Raw genomic sequence first — 17,783 nt, 5'->3', positions numbered from 1 at the left:
GGACCGGTTTCTGGCATTTCAGCCTTCTTCGGCCCGGCTTGCTTGAATCCTGATGGAGCAGTGAGAAAGGGACTCATGTCTGAGTATACCCTGCCACACCTATAGTTCATCACCACCCCCTTTTCTGAATAATTTTTGTCCACCATAAGCGTGGAAGGGTATACTCAGATGTGAGTCCCTAGCTCATTGCACCATCAGGATTCAAGCAAGCCGGGCTGAAGACGGCTGAAATGCCAGAAACCGGTCCCCGCTGGCTTGTTTCCTTCCCAGTATAAGAATTGGCTTGGTAGTTTGGTCTGCCCTGTTCCCATGATGCACTGGGCCAGGGTCAGACTAATTTGCATATAGCCAAGTTCTGAGCTGGGATGGTGCAGTGAGCTAAAAAACGGTGATGGATCAAGCCCTGATCTTTGGACTGGGTAAGAGTGGTCTGCTTAATTCAGACACTCTGTTCATCACCACCCCCTTTTCTGAATAATTTTTGTCCACCATAAGCGTGGAAGGGTATACTCAGATGTGAGTCCCTAGCTCATTGCACCATCAGGATTCAAGCAAGCCGGGCTGAAGACGGCTGAAATGCCAGAAACCGGTCCCCGCTGGCTTGTTTCCTTCCCAGTATAAGAATTGGCTTGGTAGTTTGGTCTGCCCTGTTCCCATGATGCACTGGGCCAGGGTCAGACTAATTTGCATATAGCCAAGTTCTGAGCTGGGATGGTGCAGTGAGCTAAAAAACGGTGATGGATCAAGCCCTGATCTTTGGACTGGGTAAGAGTGGTCTGCTTAATTCAGACACTCTGTTCATCACCACCCCCTTTTCTGAATAATTTTTGTCCACCATAAGCGTGGAAGGGTATACTCAGATGTGAGTCCCTAGCTCATTGCACCATCAGGATTCAAGCAAGCCGGGCTGAAGACGGCTGAAATGCCAGAAACCGGTCCCCGCTGGCTTTTTTCCTTCCCAGTATAAGAATTGGCTTGGTAGTTTGGTCTGCCCTGTTCCCATGATGCACTGGGCCAGGGTCAGACTAATTTGCATATAGCCAAGTTCTGAGCTGGGATGGTGCAGTGAGCAAAAAAACGGTGATGGATCAAGCCCTGATCTTTGGACTGGGTAAGAGTGGTCTGCTTAATTCAGACACTCTGTTCATCACCACCCCCTTTTCTGAATAATTTTTGTCCACCATAAGCGTGGAAGGGTATACTCAGATGTGAGTCCCTAGCTCATTGCACCATCAGGATTCAAGCAAGCCGGGCTGAAGACGGCTGAAATGCCAGAAACCGGTCCCCGCTGGCTTGTTTCCTTCCCAGTATAAGAATTGGCTTGGTAGTTTGGTCTGCCCTGTTCCCATGATGCACTGGGCCAGGGTCAAACTAATTTGCATATAGCCAAGTTCTGAGCTGGGATGGTGCAGTGAGCTAAAAAACGGTGATGGATCAAGCCCTGATCTTTGGACTGGGTAAGAGTGGTCTGCTTAATTCAGACACTCTGTTCATCACCACCCCCTTTTCTGAATAATTTTTGTCCACCATAAGCGTGGAAGGGTATACTCAGATGTGAGTCCCTAGCTCATTGCACCATCAGGATTCAAGCAAGCCGGGCTGAAGACGGCTGAAATGCCAGAAACCGGTCCCCGCTGGCTTGTTTCCTTCCCAGTATAAGAATTGGCTTGGTAGTTTGGTCTGCCCTGTTCCCATGATGCACTGGGCCAGGGTCAGACTAATTTGCATATAGCCAAGTTCTGAGCTGGGATGGTGCAGTGAGCTAAAAAACGGTGATGGATCAAGCCCTGATCTTTGGACTGGGTAAGAGTGGTCTGCTTAATTCAGACACTCTGTTCATCACCACCCCCTTTTCTGAATAATTTTTGTCCACCATAAGCGTGGAAGGGTATACTCAGATGTGAGTCCCTAGCTCATTGCACCATCAGGATTCAAGCAAGCCGGGCTGAAGACGGCTGAAATGCCAGAAACCGGTCCCCGCTGGCTTGTTTCCTTCCCAGTATAAGAATTGGCTTGGTAGTTTGGTCTGCCCTGTTCCCATGATGCACTGGGCCAGGGTCAGACTAATTTGCATATAGCCAAGTTCTGAGCTGGGATGGTGCAGTGAGCTAAAAAACGGTGATGGATCAAGCCCTGATCTTTGGACTGGGTAAGAGTGGTCTGCTTAATTCAGACACTCTGTTCATCACCACCCCCTTTTCTGAATAATTTTTGTCCACCATAAGCGTGGAAGGGTATACTCAGATGTGAGTCCCTAGCTCATTGCACCATCAGGATTCAAGCAAGCCGGGCTGAAGACGGCTGAAATGCCAGAAACCGGTCCCCGCTGGCTTGTTTCCTTCCCAGTATAAGAATTGGCTTGGTAGTTTGGTCTGCCCTGTTCCCATGATGCACTGGGCCAGGGTCAGACTTATTTGCATATAGCCAAGTTCTGAGCTGGGATGGTGCAGTGAGCTAAAACACGGTGATGGATCAAGCCCTGATCTTTGGACTGGGTAAGAGTGGTCTGCTTAATTCAGACACTCTGTTCATCACCACCCCCTTTTCTGAATAATTTTTGTCCACCATAAGCGTGGAAGGGTATACTCAGATGTGAGTCCCTAGCTCATTGCACCATCAGGATTCAAGCAAGCCGGGCTGAAGACGGCTGAAATGCCAGAAACCGGTCCCCGCTGGCTTGTTTCCTTCCCAGTATAAGAATTGGCTTGGTAGTTTGGTCTGCCCTGTTCCCATGATGCACTGGGCCAGGGTCAGACTAATTTGCATATAGCCAAGTTCTGAGCTGGGATGGTGCAGTGAGCTAAAAAACGGTGATGGATCAAGCCCTGATCTTTGGACTGGGTAAGAGTGGTCTGCTTAATTCAGACACTCTGTTCATCACCACCCCCTTTTCTGAATAATTTTTGTCCACCATAAGCGTGGAAGGGTATACTCAGATGTGAGTCCCTAGCTCATTGCACCATCAGGATTCAAGCAAGCCGGGCTGAAGACGGCTGAAATGCCAGAAACCGGTCCCCGCTGGCTTGTTTCCTTCCCAGTATAAGAATTGGCTTGGTAGTTTGGTCTGCCCTGTTCCCATGATGCACTGGGCCAGGGTCAGACTAATTTGCATATAGCCAAGTTCTGAGCTGGGATGGTGCAGTGAGCTAAAAAACGGTGATGGATCAAGCCCTGATCTTTGGACTGGGTAAGAGTGGTCTGCTTAATTCAGACACTCTGTTCATCACCACCCCCTTTTCTGAATAATTTTTGTCCACCATAAGCGTGGAAGGGTATACTCAGATGTGAGTCCCTAGCTCATTGCACCATCAGGATTCAAGCAAGCCGGGCTGAAGACGGCTGAAATGCCAGAAACCGGTCCCCGCTGGCTTGTTTCCTTCCCAGTATAAGAATTGGCTTGGTAGTTTGGTCTGCCCTGTTCCCATGATGCACTGGGCCAGGGTCAGACTAATTTGCATATAGCCAAGTTCTGAGCTGGGATGGTGCAGTGAGCTAAAAAACGGTGATGGATCAAGCCCTGATCTTTGGACTGGGTAAGAGTGGTCTGCTTAATTCAGACACTCTGTTCATCACCACCCCCTTTTCTGAGTATTCTGTAGTGGGCAGAAGCAAAACGTGAATGACACAATAGACCAATGGATGATGAGAGCTGGCGGGAAGCCCTTTTAAGTAAATATATTATACATGTCATTTTAGAAAAATCAAAAGGCTTTGGCTAACACCAGACCTAAAACAGACTGAAAAGCAGTTTAAAGAAAAGAAATTATGCATCCTGACATTGCGTACATAAAGAGCATTCTGTGGATCATTCTACTTCACACGCTATGCATCCGTATGTGAATGAATGTAAGTCTGAATATTGTTCAGTCAAAGATTTTAAAAGTAGGGCAAAATGCAAATTTGAATTCCTCATTGAAAGTTTAACCACAATGTAACTCTCGCGCTGTTGTGTTGTTCCCCCTCTATAATATCTGTGTGGATATAGGTGTGGAGTTGGGTGTCTGTTTGGAATATACCGTATTTTCTGCCGTGTAAGACAACTTTTTAACCCTTGAAAATCTTTTCAAAAGTTGGGGGTCGTCTTATACGCCGGGGTCATTTTATAAGCAAGCGAATATAGCCCAAACCCTATATTTTAAAAGGAAAAGTAGGGGGTCGTCTTATACGCCCAGTCGTCTTATACGCCAGAAAATACGGTAGATAGTGGGCAATTGTCTATTGTGGCTCTGTATGGGGAGTATAAGGTTGTGAAGCTTGGAGCTTTACATGTTTTTCTTCCTATTTGTCATCAGGAATAATCCTGCTGTAACACAGGGCAGTGAGCATGCTGCCAGCTAGTCATGTCTTAAAAGTTTTGATGAGGCGCGTATACAGTGCTTAATTTGAGCCGGTGGTTGCAGTTGGGGTACACCGGTACTTATTTTTCCTCATCAGACTGATAAAAAGAAAAACATAAAAGGGGAGAAGAAAGAGGAAGAGAAAGGCGGAAAACTGACGTAGCGAGAAAACATGGTAGAAAAGGAACCTGCAAGAGTGAGATAAAGAGACAGGGAGTGTGTGGTGGTGGTTAAAGACACATGAGGTCAAATTAAAACTGCACCGTGGTATTCATCACTCTGACCTTCGATTGTGCTAGCCTTTGGCTTCTGAACAACACATTGGGATCCTGCACTTATTCTTATACAAATTAAGCATGTTGCCTATCAGGGCTGGTCTGGCCGTAGCGGGCATTGGGCATTTTCCCGGGAGGCTGGAGGTGAGTTTTGCGGCAGTGAGACTGTACTTTTGTTACTGGTGCTGGTTTTGCAGCCGTGCTGCTATATCACACCCCAGAACCAAAAGCAACAGTGCTTCACACTTGCACTCCACCCCATCGCCCGGGGATGGTCTTATCAAAATTGCAGGGTTGCTTTGACTTCCCAGTCTGGCTCTACGCCTATATACCCTTCCTGATGCTGGGAGCAAACATCATGCATGTGCCTTCTATAGTAAATAGACAGAAGCAGATGCTGGGCCAGTGACCCTCTGCTGCATGTTCAGATTTGGAGCTTAAAGTATGCCTAGTCAAATGCTATTTCTCTGTGTTTGGCCTCCCATCAGCTCCACGCAGGGAGGTCAGGGAATCATTAGGTTTGGTTTTGGGTGAGAGGAAAGAAGTCTGCCTCTACCCCACAGACGTAACTGCATTAGGCTCTATCATGGAAGCTATTTGAATTCCGCTTTCTCTCATATTCCAGTGTCTGCACAATCAGACCCCTGCCTGTTTATCTGACAAGATTATGCATGGACTTAATTATTCAGGCTTGGGACTCTGAGTGGTTTAACCCCTTGAGTGCTCATGACGAGGTCAGTTCATCATGAGCCATGGCGCTTCGGTGCTCATGACGAGCTCAGCTCGTCATGACCGCGCCCGTTACATGGAACGCTCGCACGCTGGGCTGATTCCCCTGCTGTGCTGAGCGTTCCATTGGAACGGGCGTGGTCATGACAAGCTGAGCTCGTCATAAGCACCGGAGCGCCTTGACTCGTGACGAGCTGAGCTCGTCATGAGCACTGGGGGCGCAGTGCGCGCCCCTGCCCCCCAGCACAGCGGGGGGAAACAGCCCCGCACGGAAGGGGTTAAGAGTCTTGAAGACTAAAAGCAGTGCTTAATTTGAGCGGGTGGTTGCCCACCAGCACCTTTTTATGAGGACCGCAAGCTATTTTTAATCATCAGACTTTGATCCAGAAGGAAAAGGAGAAAACCAGCAAAGAGTGAGGAAAAAGGGAAAGAAAGATGAGAAACTGTGGCAAGGGGAGAAAGCAGCTATGACAGGGAACCATGATATAGGAGCGAGAGAGTACTTTTATGGATGAACGGGCGTGAGGTGAAACGAAGGTTCAGCAACCTTGATATTCAGCAACCCTGACATTCAGCAGCAGCAGCACCAATGGGCTTCTTAGAACAAAATTTGGCCCCAGCACTTATTCTTTTACAAATTAAGCCCTGGATGGAGGTTTTCTGACTTGGATCTTCCGCTGTGGAACAAGCTCCATCTAGAAATGTGCCAGTTTAGAGAGCATTGATTGTTTAATTTATTTTGCCTGTTCTGCAGTGAGTTAGATCTGTAGGTTCGCATAAACTATCTTCGCAGGTACTTGGGTTTAGCAATAGAGTGAGAATGAGAAAGTAACGCCTATCTCTAAACAAGGGAAAGGATCACAGATACCTTTTGAGCTGACAGAAAAACATTGGCAAATTATTGAACTGTGTTATGAACTGAATCTGATAACTGAAAATGGCCATGCAATGCCTGTTTCGAGGTGGTTTAAGGGTAAAGCCACTACCATTCAAATAGGCGTGATGTCTGTTCTCACCCTCCACCCTGACCCTTTCTGCTACCAAACATGTAGCGGACCTCATTGACTGAAGTGTGGGGGGGCGTTTGGAGGCAATGTACCACCCGCCCTGGCACATTTTAGTCTGATAGAGCCCGCCTGCTATCCGTTGTGGTGGGTCAAGTAAACCTCCACTCTTGTTCACACGTGCACAGAATGGCAGGAAATGGGGGTGGTGGAGGAAGAACCGTACAGATTATTGATAGGAAAAGGGCAAGATGAGTCTTACCCTTCCAGCCCAGAGATGGTGGACCATTCATCTTGCTCCTGTTGAGTTATTAGGTCCTTCTAGTGTTACATATGGTCCCTCCTGCCAGAAGGACTTCCGTCAGTCAGATCCCTGCTTCTCTGCTGGCCTGGCCAATCTTTTATTTAACCAGTTGGAAGCACCGCCTCCTGGTCTGGTGGGTATGTTTAATACTTCTTTCATTTGTCCTTCAGATGCAGGCTGAATGCCTTAATACATTGTTAACTTTTCTGAGATCCTACCTTCCTTACAAACTAATGTTGGTTGAGATATAGAGGTGGACCTAGAGTAATGAAGACTACTATATTTAGATGAGCACAGTGGCTTATCACTAGCGTGACTAGTGCGTGCATCATTATTAATAGATACAGATGATAGCTAGAACAACTGACTAAGTTATACATATAATTTATCAATACATTTTGCATAACGTTCATACATGTGAATACAAAATGTTTACTTTTATTGTGCATATTTTTGTACAGCTCTACAATTCTCTCCCACAAATAATGAAGTTCCTTCCTGGATCTCATCACAAAGTTTTCGAACAGTGGAACATCATTAAAATGTTTGTCAAAAAGATTATTCAGAAGCACAGAGAGGACTGGAATTCATCTGAGCCAAGAGACTTCATTGACTGTTACATCACAGAAATTGAAAAGGTAAGGTGCATGGATAATATTATTATTATTATTATTATTACTTGTTAAGCGTGACAAATCACCCTGAAACGGTCTGTAGGAGCTGCTGCATATCTTCAGGTGTGGTCTACAGATTAAAATATTCTGAGTAGTGAACTAATAGCATGGTTAAAACATCCATGTTTTAAGATGCGGCGAGGATGTAACAGACATTTCCCGCAGGACCTAAGACTCCTGGTGGGGGCATACCAATTGGGTTTTTTCGGTCAATACTGAGGTCCATTGACATTAAGGGATTTGTGGACCAAACAAAGAAGTTTAAACCGTGATCACTTTTTTGTGGGCAACTAGGGAAGGCTTCTTAGAATGAGTTCTAAGGCAAAATGGGTTGAAGAAAACAAACTAAACTTGCTGCTGTATTGTATTGGATATGTAAGGGATGTCTGCTATGTGACTCTCTATACTATACTTGTTCTATATGTAAGGGAAGACTGCAGTGCACTGCCCTTTTTTTTTACATCTGTTGTGTGTGAGAGAATCATGTACCATTGCCACATGGACTGTGCCTTTTCTCTGACCGATGGGATATGATACTGTTCCTGTGCCTCTACTTCCTGTTGTGAATGAGGGAAACACGCACAACGTCTTCTAGTGCTGCACCTTTTCCTGGTGCTATTGACAGTTGTACAGCTGCTGCTTGCATTGTACTTGGAAGAAAGCATGCAGCCCGGCAGCCGTGATGTGAGCTTCTGCGTTTCTTTCCTATGATGTACCTGTTTTTGTGTGCGAAAAAAACGTTCATTTCTGTCACCTCTGCTGCACCTTTTCTGTCTGTAAGGGAAGCTTGAATCACTGTTGTCAATGTTGTGCCTATTCTGTCAGTGTGAGGTAAGTTTGCAGTTTTGCCTGTACAGTGCCAGTTTTCTGTGTGAAGCCGTGGCTTGCATTGGTGATGCCGGTGGAGGTCTGACTGCATGCATGTGTGCATTTGTGAAGCTGTCATGGGTACACACCGCTGCAGGAGCTTTGATATTGTCAAAGATCTTACAACAGTGGATGCAGTGAGGGTGGATGTATGTCAGGACTATATGCAGTGGTAGGTACACAGGTATATAGAAAACCGCCAACTGATTGAGTTGGAGTTAAATGCATTCATGTATTGGCTGTCGGAGATTTTATTTGCATAGTTAAACAACTTGTGATATTTTACTGCTATAATAAACAGGAAGAGGTTGGTATTCTTACGAGTCTTTTCATTAACCTGTGATATTTTGAAAATATGAAATACATTGTTAAGTCCATACATGCTCCCTGCCACAGACCTTTATTTCTGGTGTTATGATTACTGTTTATTTAATTCATAAAGTTGTGTTGTATCTTGAATCTGCAAAATTTGTCACTTAGCTCATGTATGTAACATTAACAGTACATGGATGCCTGTGCATTTTTAGGTCGAGCTTACCAGACAGCAGAGCTGTACGGTTGCAAAAGGCTCTAGGGTTGCCACTTTTCCCAGAAAAAAATACTGACCATTTGTTCATGTTTTAAGGTACTTCAAAGGGCCAGCAGGCCCGGACTGCAGTACTGGGCGTATCCCCTGCAGGTTGGAAGGGTGGGAGGCCGTTTTTTACTATTGGGGTCAATTGTGCTACTGGGGGCCGATTTTTCAGCAGTGCTTCAATAGCGACCTCTAGTAATATTATTAGCAGGCCAGCCCACTTACCTAAAGTTTCCAGCCTCCCAGGGCCATTCTCCCGCCAGTGCTTCACGTCAGGTGTATGTGCATTGCTTTTTCAAACCTCACATGACATGCTATGAAATGTAACACTACCCCAAGTGGTGTGTTTCGCTCACAGGGCCTTCAATCTGTAGTAGCGCATGTAAGTGATAACAATGACACCCCTAGTATAACCACGTTTCCCGCCCTCTCACCTTTAAAGTCCTTCCCTTGTCACCACATGATATCAAACGGCCTCTCGCTATGCAGAAATACAAGCCCAGCAAGCAAATTATTTTGGGAATCTGATAGATTATATTATCATTAGATATTGATGATAAATATTTAATACCTAATTCGATGTCAGGACTGGAGGCGAGGATTATGCTTTTTTCCTTCTTCGCTTTAATGTAAAACCAAACACAGCAACCATTAAAGCCATAAACTACATTTCCAGTGAAGACTAGGGAAAAACCTGCAAAAACTCCACAGTGCTTCTTTAAAGACTGTGATCAGTTTCCCATAATGTCCTCTGTCTCTGCCTGCTCCTCCTCTTTCTTTGCTGCTCAGCAGCCAGTTAAGTGAGCCCTTTTAAGGTCTCGCCTAGCGTCGCAGCGCATGCGCTGCTCGCTCTACGAGATCTATTGTCGTCAGGTTGTTTTCGGAAGTGGGGGGGAAGCTCCGCTTCTGCTTTTCATTTGCGCGTGTCATACTCTATGTTAACACTTTCATTTCATTTGGAGAGAGGCTTTTTGGTTCCCTCCCTGTCTCCTTTCTGGCTCACCCACCTGGACTGGATATTTGACTCGCGCACGGAGTCTCGTGTCTCTTCACCTTGTTCAACATTCATGGCGCACTTTCACTGTCAGCAGCAGCACTTTGTTTCATTCGCCTTATCCTCCCTCTGCATGGAAGTTGCCCCTTCCCTCTGCTGATAGAAAGCTGAGCCTAGTTTGGAAAGGCACATTACTATTTTGTATACCAAATTTTAACTAGAGGACCTCTTCAATTTCTGGATTCAATTTCTCACTTTCTGCTGCAGCTTTTCTTTTATTTGTTATTTTTTATTTCAACAGTCCTTGAACTCGGCAATCACTTTTTAAAATTATAAAGTGACTTCTTACAGAGGCGCCTGTTGTGCTCTGAACTTGCAAAGTTAAAGGCTAGAATTATGTCCTCCACGTGAGAAAGGTGGTGCAACAGTCCTCAATGGGTAGGATAATGAATCAGTCGTAATGGTGATAATATACGCCGCCAACTTCAGGAACCGCTTGTAAAAGGAAAGCTTCAACATTAATAAAAACATCACGGAAAAGTGTGTTCTGACTCTTGTTAAACGCATACGTTTCACAAGTGAACGATCGCCGAGAGACCAAATAGTAAAAGTGTATTTGCAGTTGGTTGCAGCTAATCTAAACGCACTCTCCGCCATGTTGGTGCTTGGCTAAGGTAAAAGGCAGGCTACTAACCAATCAGAATGAATATTCTTCCAAAGAAGAGCTGGCGTGACAAGGCGCTCGTGGAGGAGGAGGGTAAGCGACGAGTGGATCTAGATGAGCTGGAGGTGAGATGACAGTAAATACAATTGCTGTGCTTTGCAGGGGTTATTTGGTCAACGCAGACCCCCCTCCAAATCATACAAACCTCAATGGGCTCAGAAAGAGGGCGTACAACACATTGCTTTTCTTTTCTCATTCTCTCTTAAGGCGCATTAGTTGCTGTTGCTGGTATTGTTTTGTTAAATAAAATGTTATCAAGCCCATTTCTTTATACAAGGGGTATCAATGTTAGAACATTAAATGCATTCATCTACAATTGAAAGGCGGTTTCTGCCCTTCATTTGATCAGCAACTTGAAAAATTAATCCTTAATTACGCACAAAAATTTACATTTTGAATTGTGACAGTTGGCACTATGATGCGGCATCCATAAATGTGAAAGCGCTGCATTGGCGCTAGTGAACAAAAAAACATTTGCAATGCAATGCAAATTGCAATGCAAGACCTATTGCATTGCAAATGTGTGTCTTTAATATTTTATTTGGGTTGCCTTTCTTTTTTGCCAATTGTTTCATTTTCTCTTGTGTAATGTTTCGACCGTGAAAATAATTCCCCAGGTACGGTAGATGTATACCTCAGTTGTGTAGTTCCCTAATGTTAGTAAAAGTTCCCTTGTTACAAAGTTGCTTTGGATTTGGCAAATTTATTTTCTCCTTACGAGTCCATGAGCTTCAACTTTGAACTCCTTGCCTCTAGTTCCAGCCCATCAATTAAGAAAGTATTTTGTACTGCATTGGTTTAGAACATACGCATTTTGAGACTAGTTTAAAATGTAATTTAAACTGATGGAATAACAAACAGATACGTATAGTTGTAGGTGAGATTGCAGAAAAATGTAACGTTTTAACAAATGCCCCCCTACCCCAAATACATTGTAACTGTGTTCCGAGGTGTGTGACCATGCACATTCCGATGGCTCCAAAAGGAACTTCTGGAAAACATTTTCACCCATGCTGGCTCCTGGTTTCTCGCTCGTGGACAAGACCGTATGTGTGTTGTTTCAGTGACCGATCCCAGCATAAACAGTATGAAAATGGTCTCCCATGCATGCAATTCATACAGATGTGAGAGAGACACTCTGTAAACTGTAAATTGCTCAAAGTCGTCCAAATAACAATACATCAAAGGGATTAATATTCCACATTATCCAAATAAACTGTGCATTTATAAACAAAAACTAAGAGAACAAGCATTTCCAATGCAATAGGTCTAGCCTTTTAAAAACTTTGACCTATTGGTATTGTAAATGACAATGCCTTTTAATATTGCATGTTTTTTAAACACATAAATAAAAGGCATTGTCATTTAGAATGCCAATAGCTCAAAATATTGCAATTGCGAGATCTATTGCATTGCAAATGCTTGTTTTCTCTGTTACTTGTAACAATACTGTAACAATACTGCGTTTATGAGCGGTGCGAGGGTTCAGTTTGGGGGAACTAATATGGTTAATCACGGGCAGCAGCACGTCTTGTGTTTTCCTTGTCAGATTCTCTAAGTTGGTTACGGGACCGCTATAGCGCTCCTTATGCAACGTCTTCCCTCAGCATGACCGTGGTGCGGACCCCTGCCTGGTAGTGGGCGCTGTGGGGTTGCCGCGACGTTCTGGCCTGCGGTGCGCATCTCCCATCTGGCAATTCAGTCGCTCTTCGCTCGGCCCGATACTACTCGCACCTACCCAGGCTGCCCTGTAATTGCCCAGCAGAAAACTACTTTTTAGATCCTTTTGTGTGGCTGTGAGGCCCTGTGGGGCCGATAGTGGTGCTGTGCTCCGTATTCTCAATGCCATGATGGGTCAGTATTATTTAGGCCAGACTGGCTTATATGGGGACACCTTGTTCCTGGGCAGCGGTTCCCTGGTAGCATTTAGGGTGTCTTGGGTGTCCCTGTGTCAGCGCCTATAAATTGTGTGCCTCATTGGCCAATCATAGCAGTATCAGGTTCCCCCTCAGCCCATAAGCGCTCATGCTTTGCGTGCACTTTACCTCCTGCCTCACCTAGGGAGACACAGTGCTTGTTTCAGTACTCAGGCTTTCCGCCTTTTTGGTCTGTGTCATCCCATAGGCAGATTAAGGTGTTACCCTTCTCCCCTTAACATGGCACAAGAAACCTACGAGGAGGACTCCCTGGCCTACCTCCAATGGGATGATGAGTTCTATGAGGGCATTGACACCTCAATCTACAGGGCAGTAAATGGCCTGATGGCCCCTATGGAACAGCGATTGTCAGAGACAATAGCGCAGGAATGTACAAAGATTGCCCAATCTGGTTCTGCCCCTGCCCCACGGAAGGTCCCTCAGTAGGATGCAGTAGAGTTCCTCCCACCCCCCAAGAAGACGTGTGCAGAAGGGGTGGATAAGAATGCTTTAGCTCGCCTTAAACAGGCTTTCCTGGCTAAGACATCCTCTCCGTAAGTCCCGGAGGGCCTACCCATGCCCCGATGCGGTCCCTTCCCACCGCAGTTCACCACAACCTCATGAGGAAGACTCCCCAGAAGAGTCCGTTGAGGAAGCGGGCTCCTACATCTTGATGGCCAACTTCCCACCGGAATCCGTGCAGGAGGTAATTTATTTATTTATTTATTTATTTTTTATAGCAGGAGGTAATTTCTGATATGTTGGACCCGGATGATATTGTCCATCTGAGGCCGGCTGAGTGGGCACCAGCTGAGAAGGTGGCTAAGTATATGGTGGCTTGCCTGAGGAAACTACTAGAGAACGAAGCCTGCAGCCGTCTAAGAGCAGAATGTCCCAGCTCCACCTTAGAGGGGAAGGTAGCACTCACACCTGATATAGATGCAAAAATGGCCACCTTCCTGTCCAAATTTGTTAAGGACCCTAAGAAGGGAATTGACAGGTCTTGGCGTTCATGCCAGTGTCAGCTTCTGGATGCCATCGGACCAATTTTTGGACTTGGCGGAGGAAGCCAATGGCCTCCGGCTTTCTCATTGCCCCTTAAGTCCTCTCTAGGTGGGCACAGCGCACCATCTTTTTTAAGGTAAATGCTAACTGTGCCCTTTTAACGGAGTGTCGTCACTCCTTGTTGATCATGGTTGACCCCAAGATGGGGGACCTGGCCTCCTCAGAGGCAGAGGCAGTGGCACAGTGGGTTTGTTCGGCGACCCATTTGTGAAAGAATTGGGAAAGTTTGTGGCAATGTTTACGTCGCTCGATAACGCACAGACAAATATTAAGCGTGTCTTCAACCCCCGGCTTTTCCATGGGGCCAGTGGTGGCAGGGGCCCCTCAATATGGCCGCTTATCCTCTCCTTCCCTGGCAAAGGGACAAGGTCCCGGGTTTGGGCAGTATCAGACCAGCCCGCACTTCAAAAACTTTTAGCCAACAAGAGGACAACATTTCAGAGGCTGGGCAGGATACAAGGGCAGCAACAACAATACAAATGATGAGTGTCATTTCCTCAGCTGAGGGGGGATGGACTTTGTTCCTCCCAGCATGGGCTTCCATGGGGTTTGCAGACAGTCCAGGAGTTCTAAATAAAGTTTTATGGTTCCCCCTGCCAATACGTCCATCCCGCCCCATTTGTTTTTCCACCCTTGAAACAGTAATGATAGACAAAGAGGTGTAAGCTCTCCTTCAGAAAGGAGCCATCTGCCACTCTGTGATACACCCCAAGGGATTTCTCAGCAACCTCTTCTTGGTCGACAAGTTTGATGTGGCCAAAGGATGGTGATCAACCTCAGAGATTTCAATGAGTGGCTGGTGTATCGCCACTTCAAGATGGAGGGTATCCAAATCCTCAGGGATGTGCGGCTATCATCCGACTGGATGATGCGCCTGGACCTGAAAGATGCTTACCTGACCGTCCGAATTTTTACCCCTCACCGTCGCTTCCTCCAATTCCTCTGGCACGGCTAGGCCAGCGAGTTTCTCACCCTGCCTATCGGTTTCTATTCAGCCCCATGATGCTTCGCTAAGGTCTTCAAACCAGCGGTGGAGTTCCTGCGGGCTCAGGGCATTCAGCCTATCATCCTAATTGGACAATATGCTCATTCTAGCGCTGTGCCCCTCGAGGATGAGGGCGCATCTCCGGTCGGCGATCAACTTATTGCAGGGGTTGAGGTTCGTGATAAACAAGAAGTCTCTTCTCAACCAGACCCAGAAATCGGTCTTTCTAGGTTTCGTCATAGACTTCACCTCTTCTTCCTTGAGTCTTCCCTCTTGAAAGGTTGTGAAAATATGTAACACGATTCGCCAAACATTGACCAAACGACATGCGTCATTGAGATAGGTTGCACGCCTAGTGGTCCTCCTCTCCTTCTCGATTCATGCGATATTTCCCGACCCATTGCACTATTGGGCCTTACAGCACCTGAAGACGCACCATCTAAGGAGGGGACTCACGTATTTGCAAGTGGTCCCACTGACGAACGAGGTCAGACAGGAGTTGGAGTGTTGGCTCACTCATATGGAGGCCTGGAATGGGAGAGCTATCTTCAGATACAACCCCAACTTGGTGATAGAGTTGAATGCCAGCAGGTCATGCTGGGGTGCCCAGTGTGGGCATTTTTTCCACTGGTGTAAGTTGGTCACCTCAAGAGGAGCACTTGCACATAAATTGTCTGGAGCTCCTAGCAGGGTTGTTCCCAGGCCGGTGCTGGACCAAGGACCGAATCCAGTCCTCTGTGCTTTTCAAGATGGACAATGTCTCTGCGGTGAGATATATCAGTCACCTGGGGGGTACAGATCCTGCACCCTGGTAAACATGCCGAAGGAGTTTTGGAATTTCTTGCTGGACAACCAGGTGCCAGTAACGACAACGGGTCGGGACATCCAGGTGGCGGATTGGCACCCCGACACCAGCATTTGGAAGCTGGACCCTCATATTTTCCAACTGTTGTTCGACAGGTGGGGTCCTTTTTTGATCAACCTGTTTGCTTGCCGCCTCGATCACCAGTTGTCATTGTTCTTCACTTGGAGGCCAGACCCAATGGCGGAGGCGACTGACACTTTCCTCCAGGAATGGAACAGACAGAGGGGTTACATTTCCCCCCCTTTTCTCAATGATCAACCAAGCGTCAGCCTTGGCTCGCAGGCAGAGGGCGAACTGGGTACTAACGCCACTTTGGGGGTCGCAAGGATGGTTTCCTCATGGCGTGGCAGATTACAGGCAGAGGTGGAGACTCCAAGCCTTCGAGCCACTCTGGGTTCCTGCTGTCCAGAACATGGGCAGACAGGACAACCACGCTCTATCGATCCTTATGGACAAGATAGGTATGTTGGTCTTTGCGAACGGAAGTGGATCCCTTAGGATCGGATCTTATTCACGTTCTCAATGTTCTAGGGAGTTTGGCGGAGGAGGGATTGGCATACCTTTCAATCAATGCAGTACGGTCTGCCATCTTGGCAGGGCATTTCCCGGTAGATGGCGCTCCAGTGGGAAAACACCCATTTGTTTGTAGCTGCTCAAGGGTATCCATTTGTACCTCCCTCCAGAACCGCGGTATGTATCACTGTGGGTTGTCAACTTGGTTTTGAATCTATTCTTGACATGGCAACCAAACCAGTTCTTGTCCTGGAAGGAGATTTTGGTGAAGTTGGCAATGTTACTATGCTTCATCTCGTGCAGAAGGGTTTCAGACGTGCAAGCCTTGGATATAAGGACTAGAGCATTTTCTCCTGACGGAGTGACTTTTACGATAAATAGACAAGCCAAGATGAATACCCTCACTACCTCTTCCAGCCTTCACTGATTCTCCCAAACTCTGTGTGGTTAAATGTCTTAGGGCCTACGAAGAGATAACAGAGGAAGTCCGCCCTCTGGGAAAGTGACAACTCCTTATTGCACTCAGAAAGCCGGACAAAACGGTGCCTTTGCCCACGATAGCCCACTGGATTAGATGGGTAATGCAGGAGGCTGATATTGACACAAAGGTTTTCGGAGCACATTCAGCAAAGGGGGCAATGGTCTCAAAAGCGTTTAGCTTGGGTGCACGATTGAAAGACCTCCTGAGTGCCTCAGACTGGTCTTCGGACTCAACTTTTCAAAGGTTTTATTTTAAACCAGTGCTGAATGTAGCCCAGGTGGTGCTAAGTAAGCTTGGAAGGAGCATAATCCTCGACTTCGGTCCTGACATAGAATGAAAATGTGCCTAGCTCAATTGAAAGGTAAGTTTCAATTCTTTTAAGGACAGGGAGGTGAGGATTATCCCACCCAGCAACCAGGAGGGAAGCAGACCTGCCCTTAAGGGAGTAAGTAGTATTTTTTGCTTCGAGTGGATATGTTATGACATTTTTGTTTTACCTGGTTAAGTTCTGGAGTTTTAACTGGACTGACTGTTTCAACTGTTGTATGAAGAGTTGGTTTACCAAGTTACTGTGGATGGTAGCTTTGCAGGAATCTATGGGTCGAAACAGGGCACAAGATGGAAGATGGCGGCGTGATTCGCACAAAGTAAGAGGAGGAGCAGGCAGAGACAGAGGACGTTATGGGAGCCTGATCAAGGATATTAAAGAAGAACTCTGGAGTTTTTGTTGTTTTTTCCCTGGGGTTCATGGGAAATGTAGTTTTGTAGTTTATGGCTTTAATAGCTGCTGTGTTTGGTTTTATATTAAAGCGAAGAAAGAAAAAAAGCATATTGCTCGCTTCTGTGTCCCTAATAGAATTGCAATTTACATTCACTTGAGTTAGGCAGATTTTTATTCCTGTGAGTAGCTCGTATCAGCTGCTGCATAATTATCTGCTGCTGGAATCTGCCCACACTGTCACTGCCCTGAGAGACGAAGGTGTTCTCATTGGGGAAGAGGGGGCAGCACAGACCAATGTCTTCTGGGTTGTGTGAAAAAGGCCGCTTTATTGAAACAGGTCCACATTACAACATAACCTGGGCTTTTGCCTTACAAAACTATAACCTCATCATACATCCTTAACCACCTACTATAAACTATCCCCCACCCCTAAATTAATCCCCCGAGAATAACTTCAAACCTGAATAACGTACTTGCATCAGAGCAGCTCAACTGTAAGTGAGACCTCTAAAATCTGTTCGCTTTTTCTCTCTCAATTACCCTTTGAACCTCATTGAACTTCCTACCTAACCTTGAAGTTCCTATGTTGTCCTGGCATTAACCCACCTGTTCCCCTTCAGGCTGAACTGCCGCTGAGAAACAGTAAAATTCTGTAAATCATGGCAACTTCACAGCCCACTGCAGCCCAAAGGAAGGTGGGAAGCATCCCCTCTCCCCAGCTCCCTCCTTACTCTGCGCCAAGCCAGCCCTGGCCT

At 46.3% G+C, this 17,783-nt stretch overlaps 1 protein-coding gene across 2 annotated transcripts in view; it reads left to right on the top strand.

Moving 5' to 3' along the window:
• Positions 1–17,783, top strand: part of LOC147747316 (cytochrome P450 2J2-like) — a 417,724-nt gene that overhangs the window by 196,998 nt on the left and 202,943 nt on the right. For both annotated transcript variants that reach the window (XM_086953140.1, XM_086953132.1), the window contains one exon: positions 7,111–7,287. In XM_086953140.1, coding sequence (XP_086809266.1) covers positions 7,111–7,287 — 177 coding nt within the window. The remainder of the gene's footprint in view (positions 1–7,110; positions 7,288–17,783) is intronic.

The sequence above is a fragment of the Lissotriton vulgaris genome, chromosome 1_1, assembly GCF_964263255.1.
Source record: "Lissotriton vulgaris chromosome 1_1, aLisVul1.2, whole genome shotgun sequence".
Taxonomy (NCBI): Eukaryota; Metazoa; Chordata; class Amphibia; order Caudata; family Salamandridae; genus Lissotriton; species Lissotriton vulgaris.
Note: the sequence above shows the minus strand (reverse complement) of the source record. Positions and strands in the feature narration are given on the sequence as shown.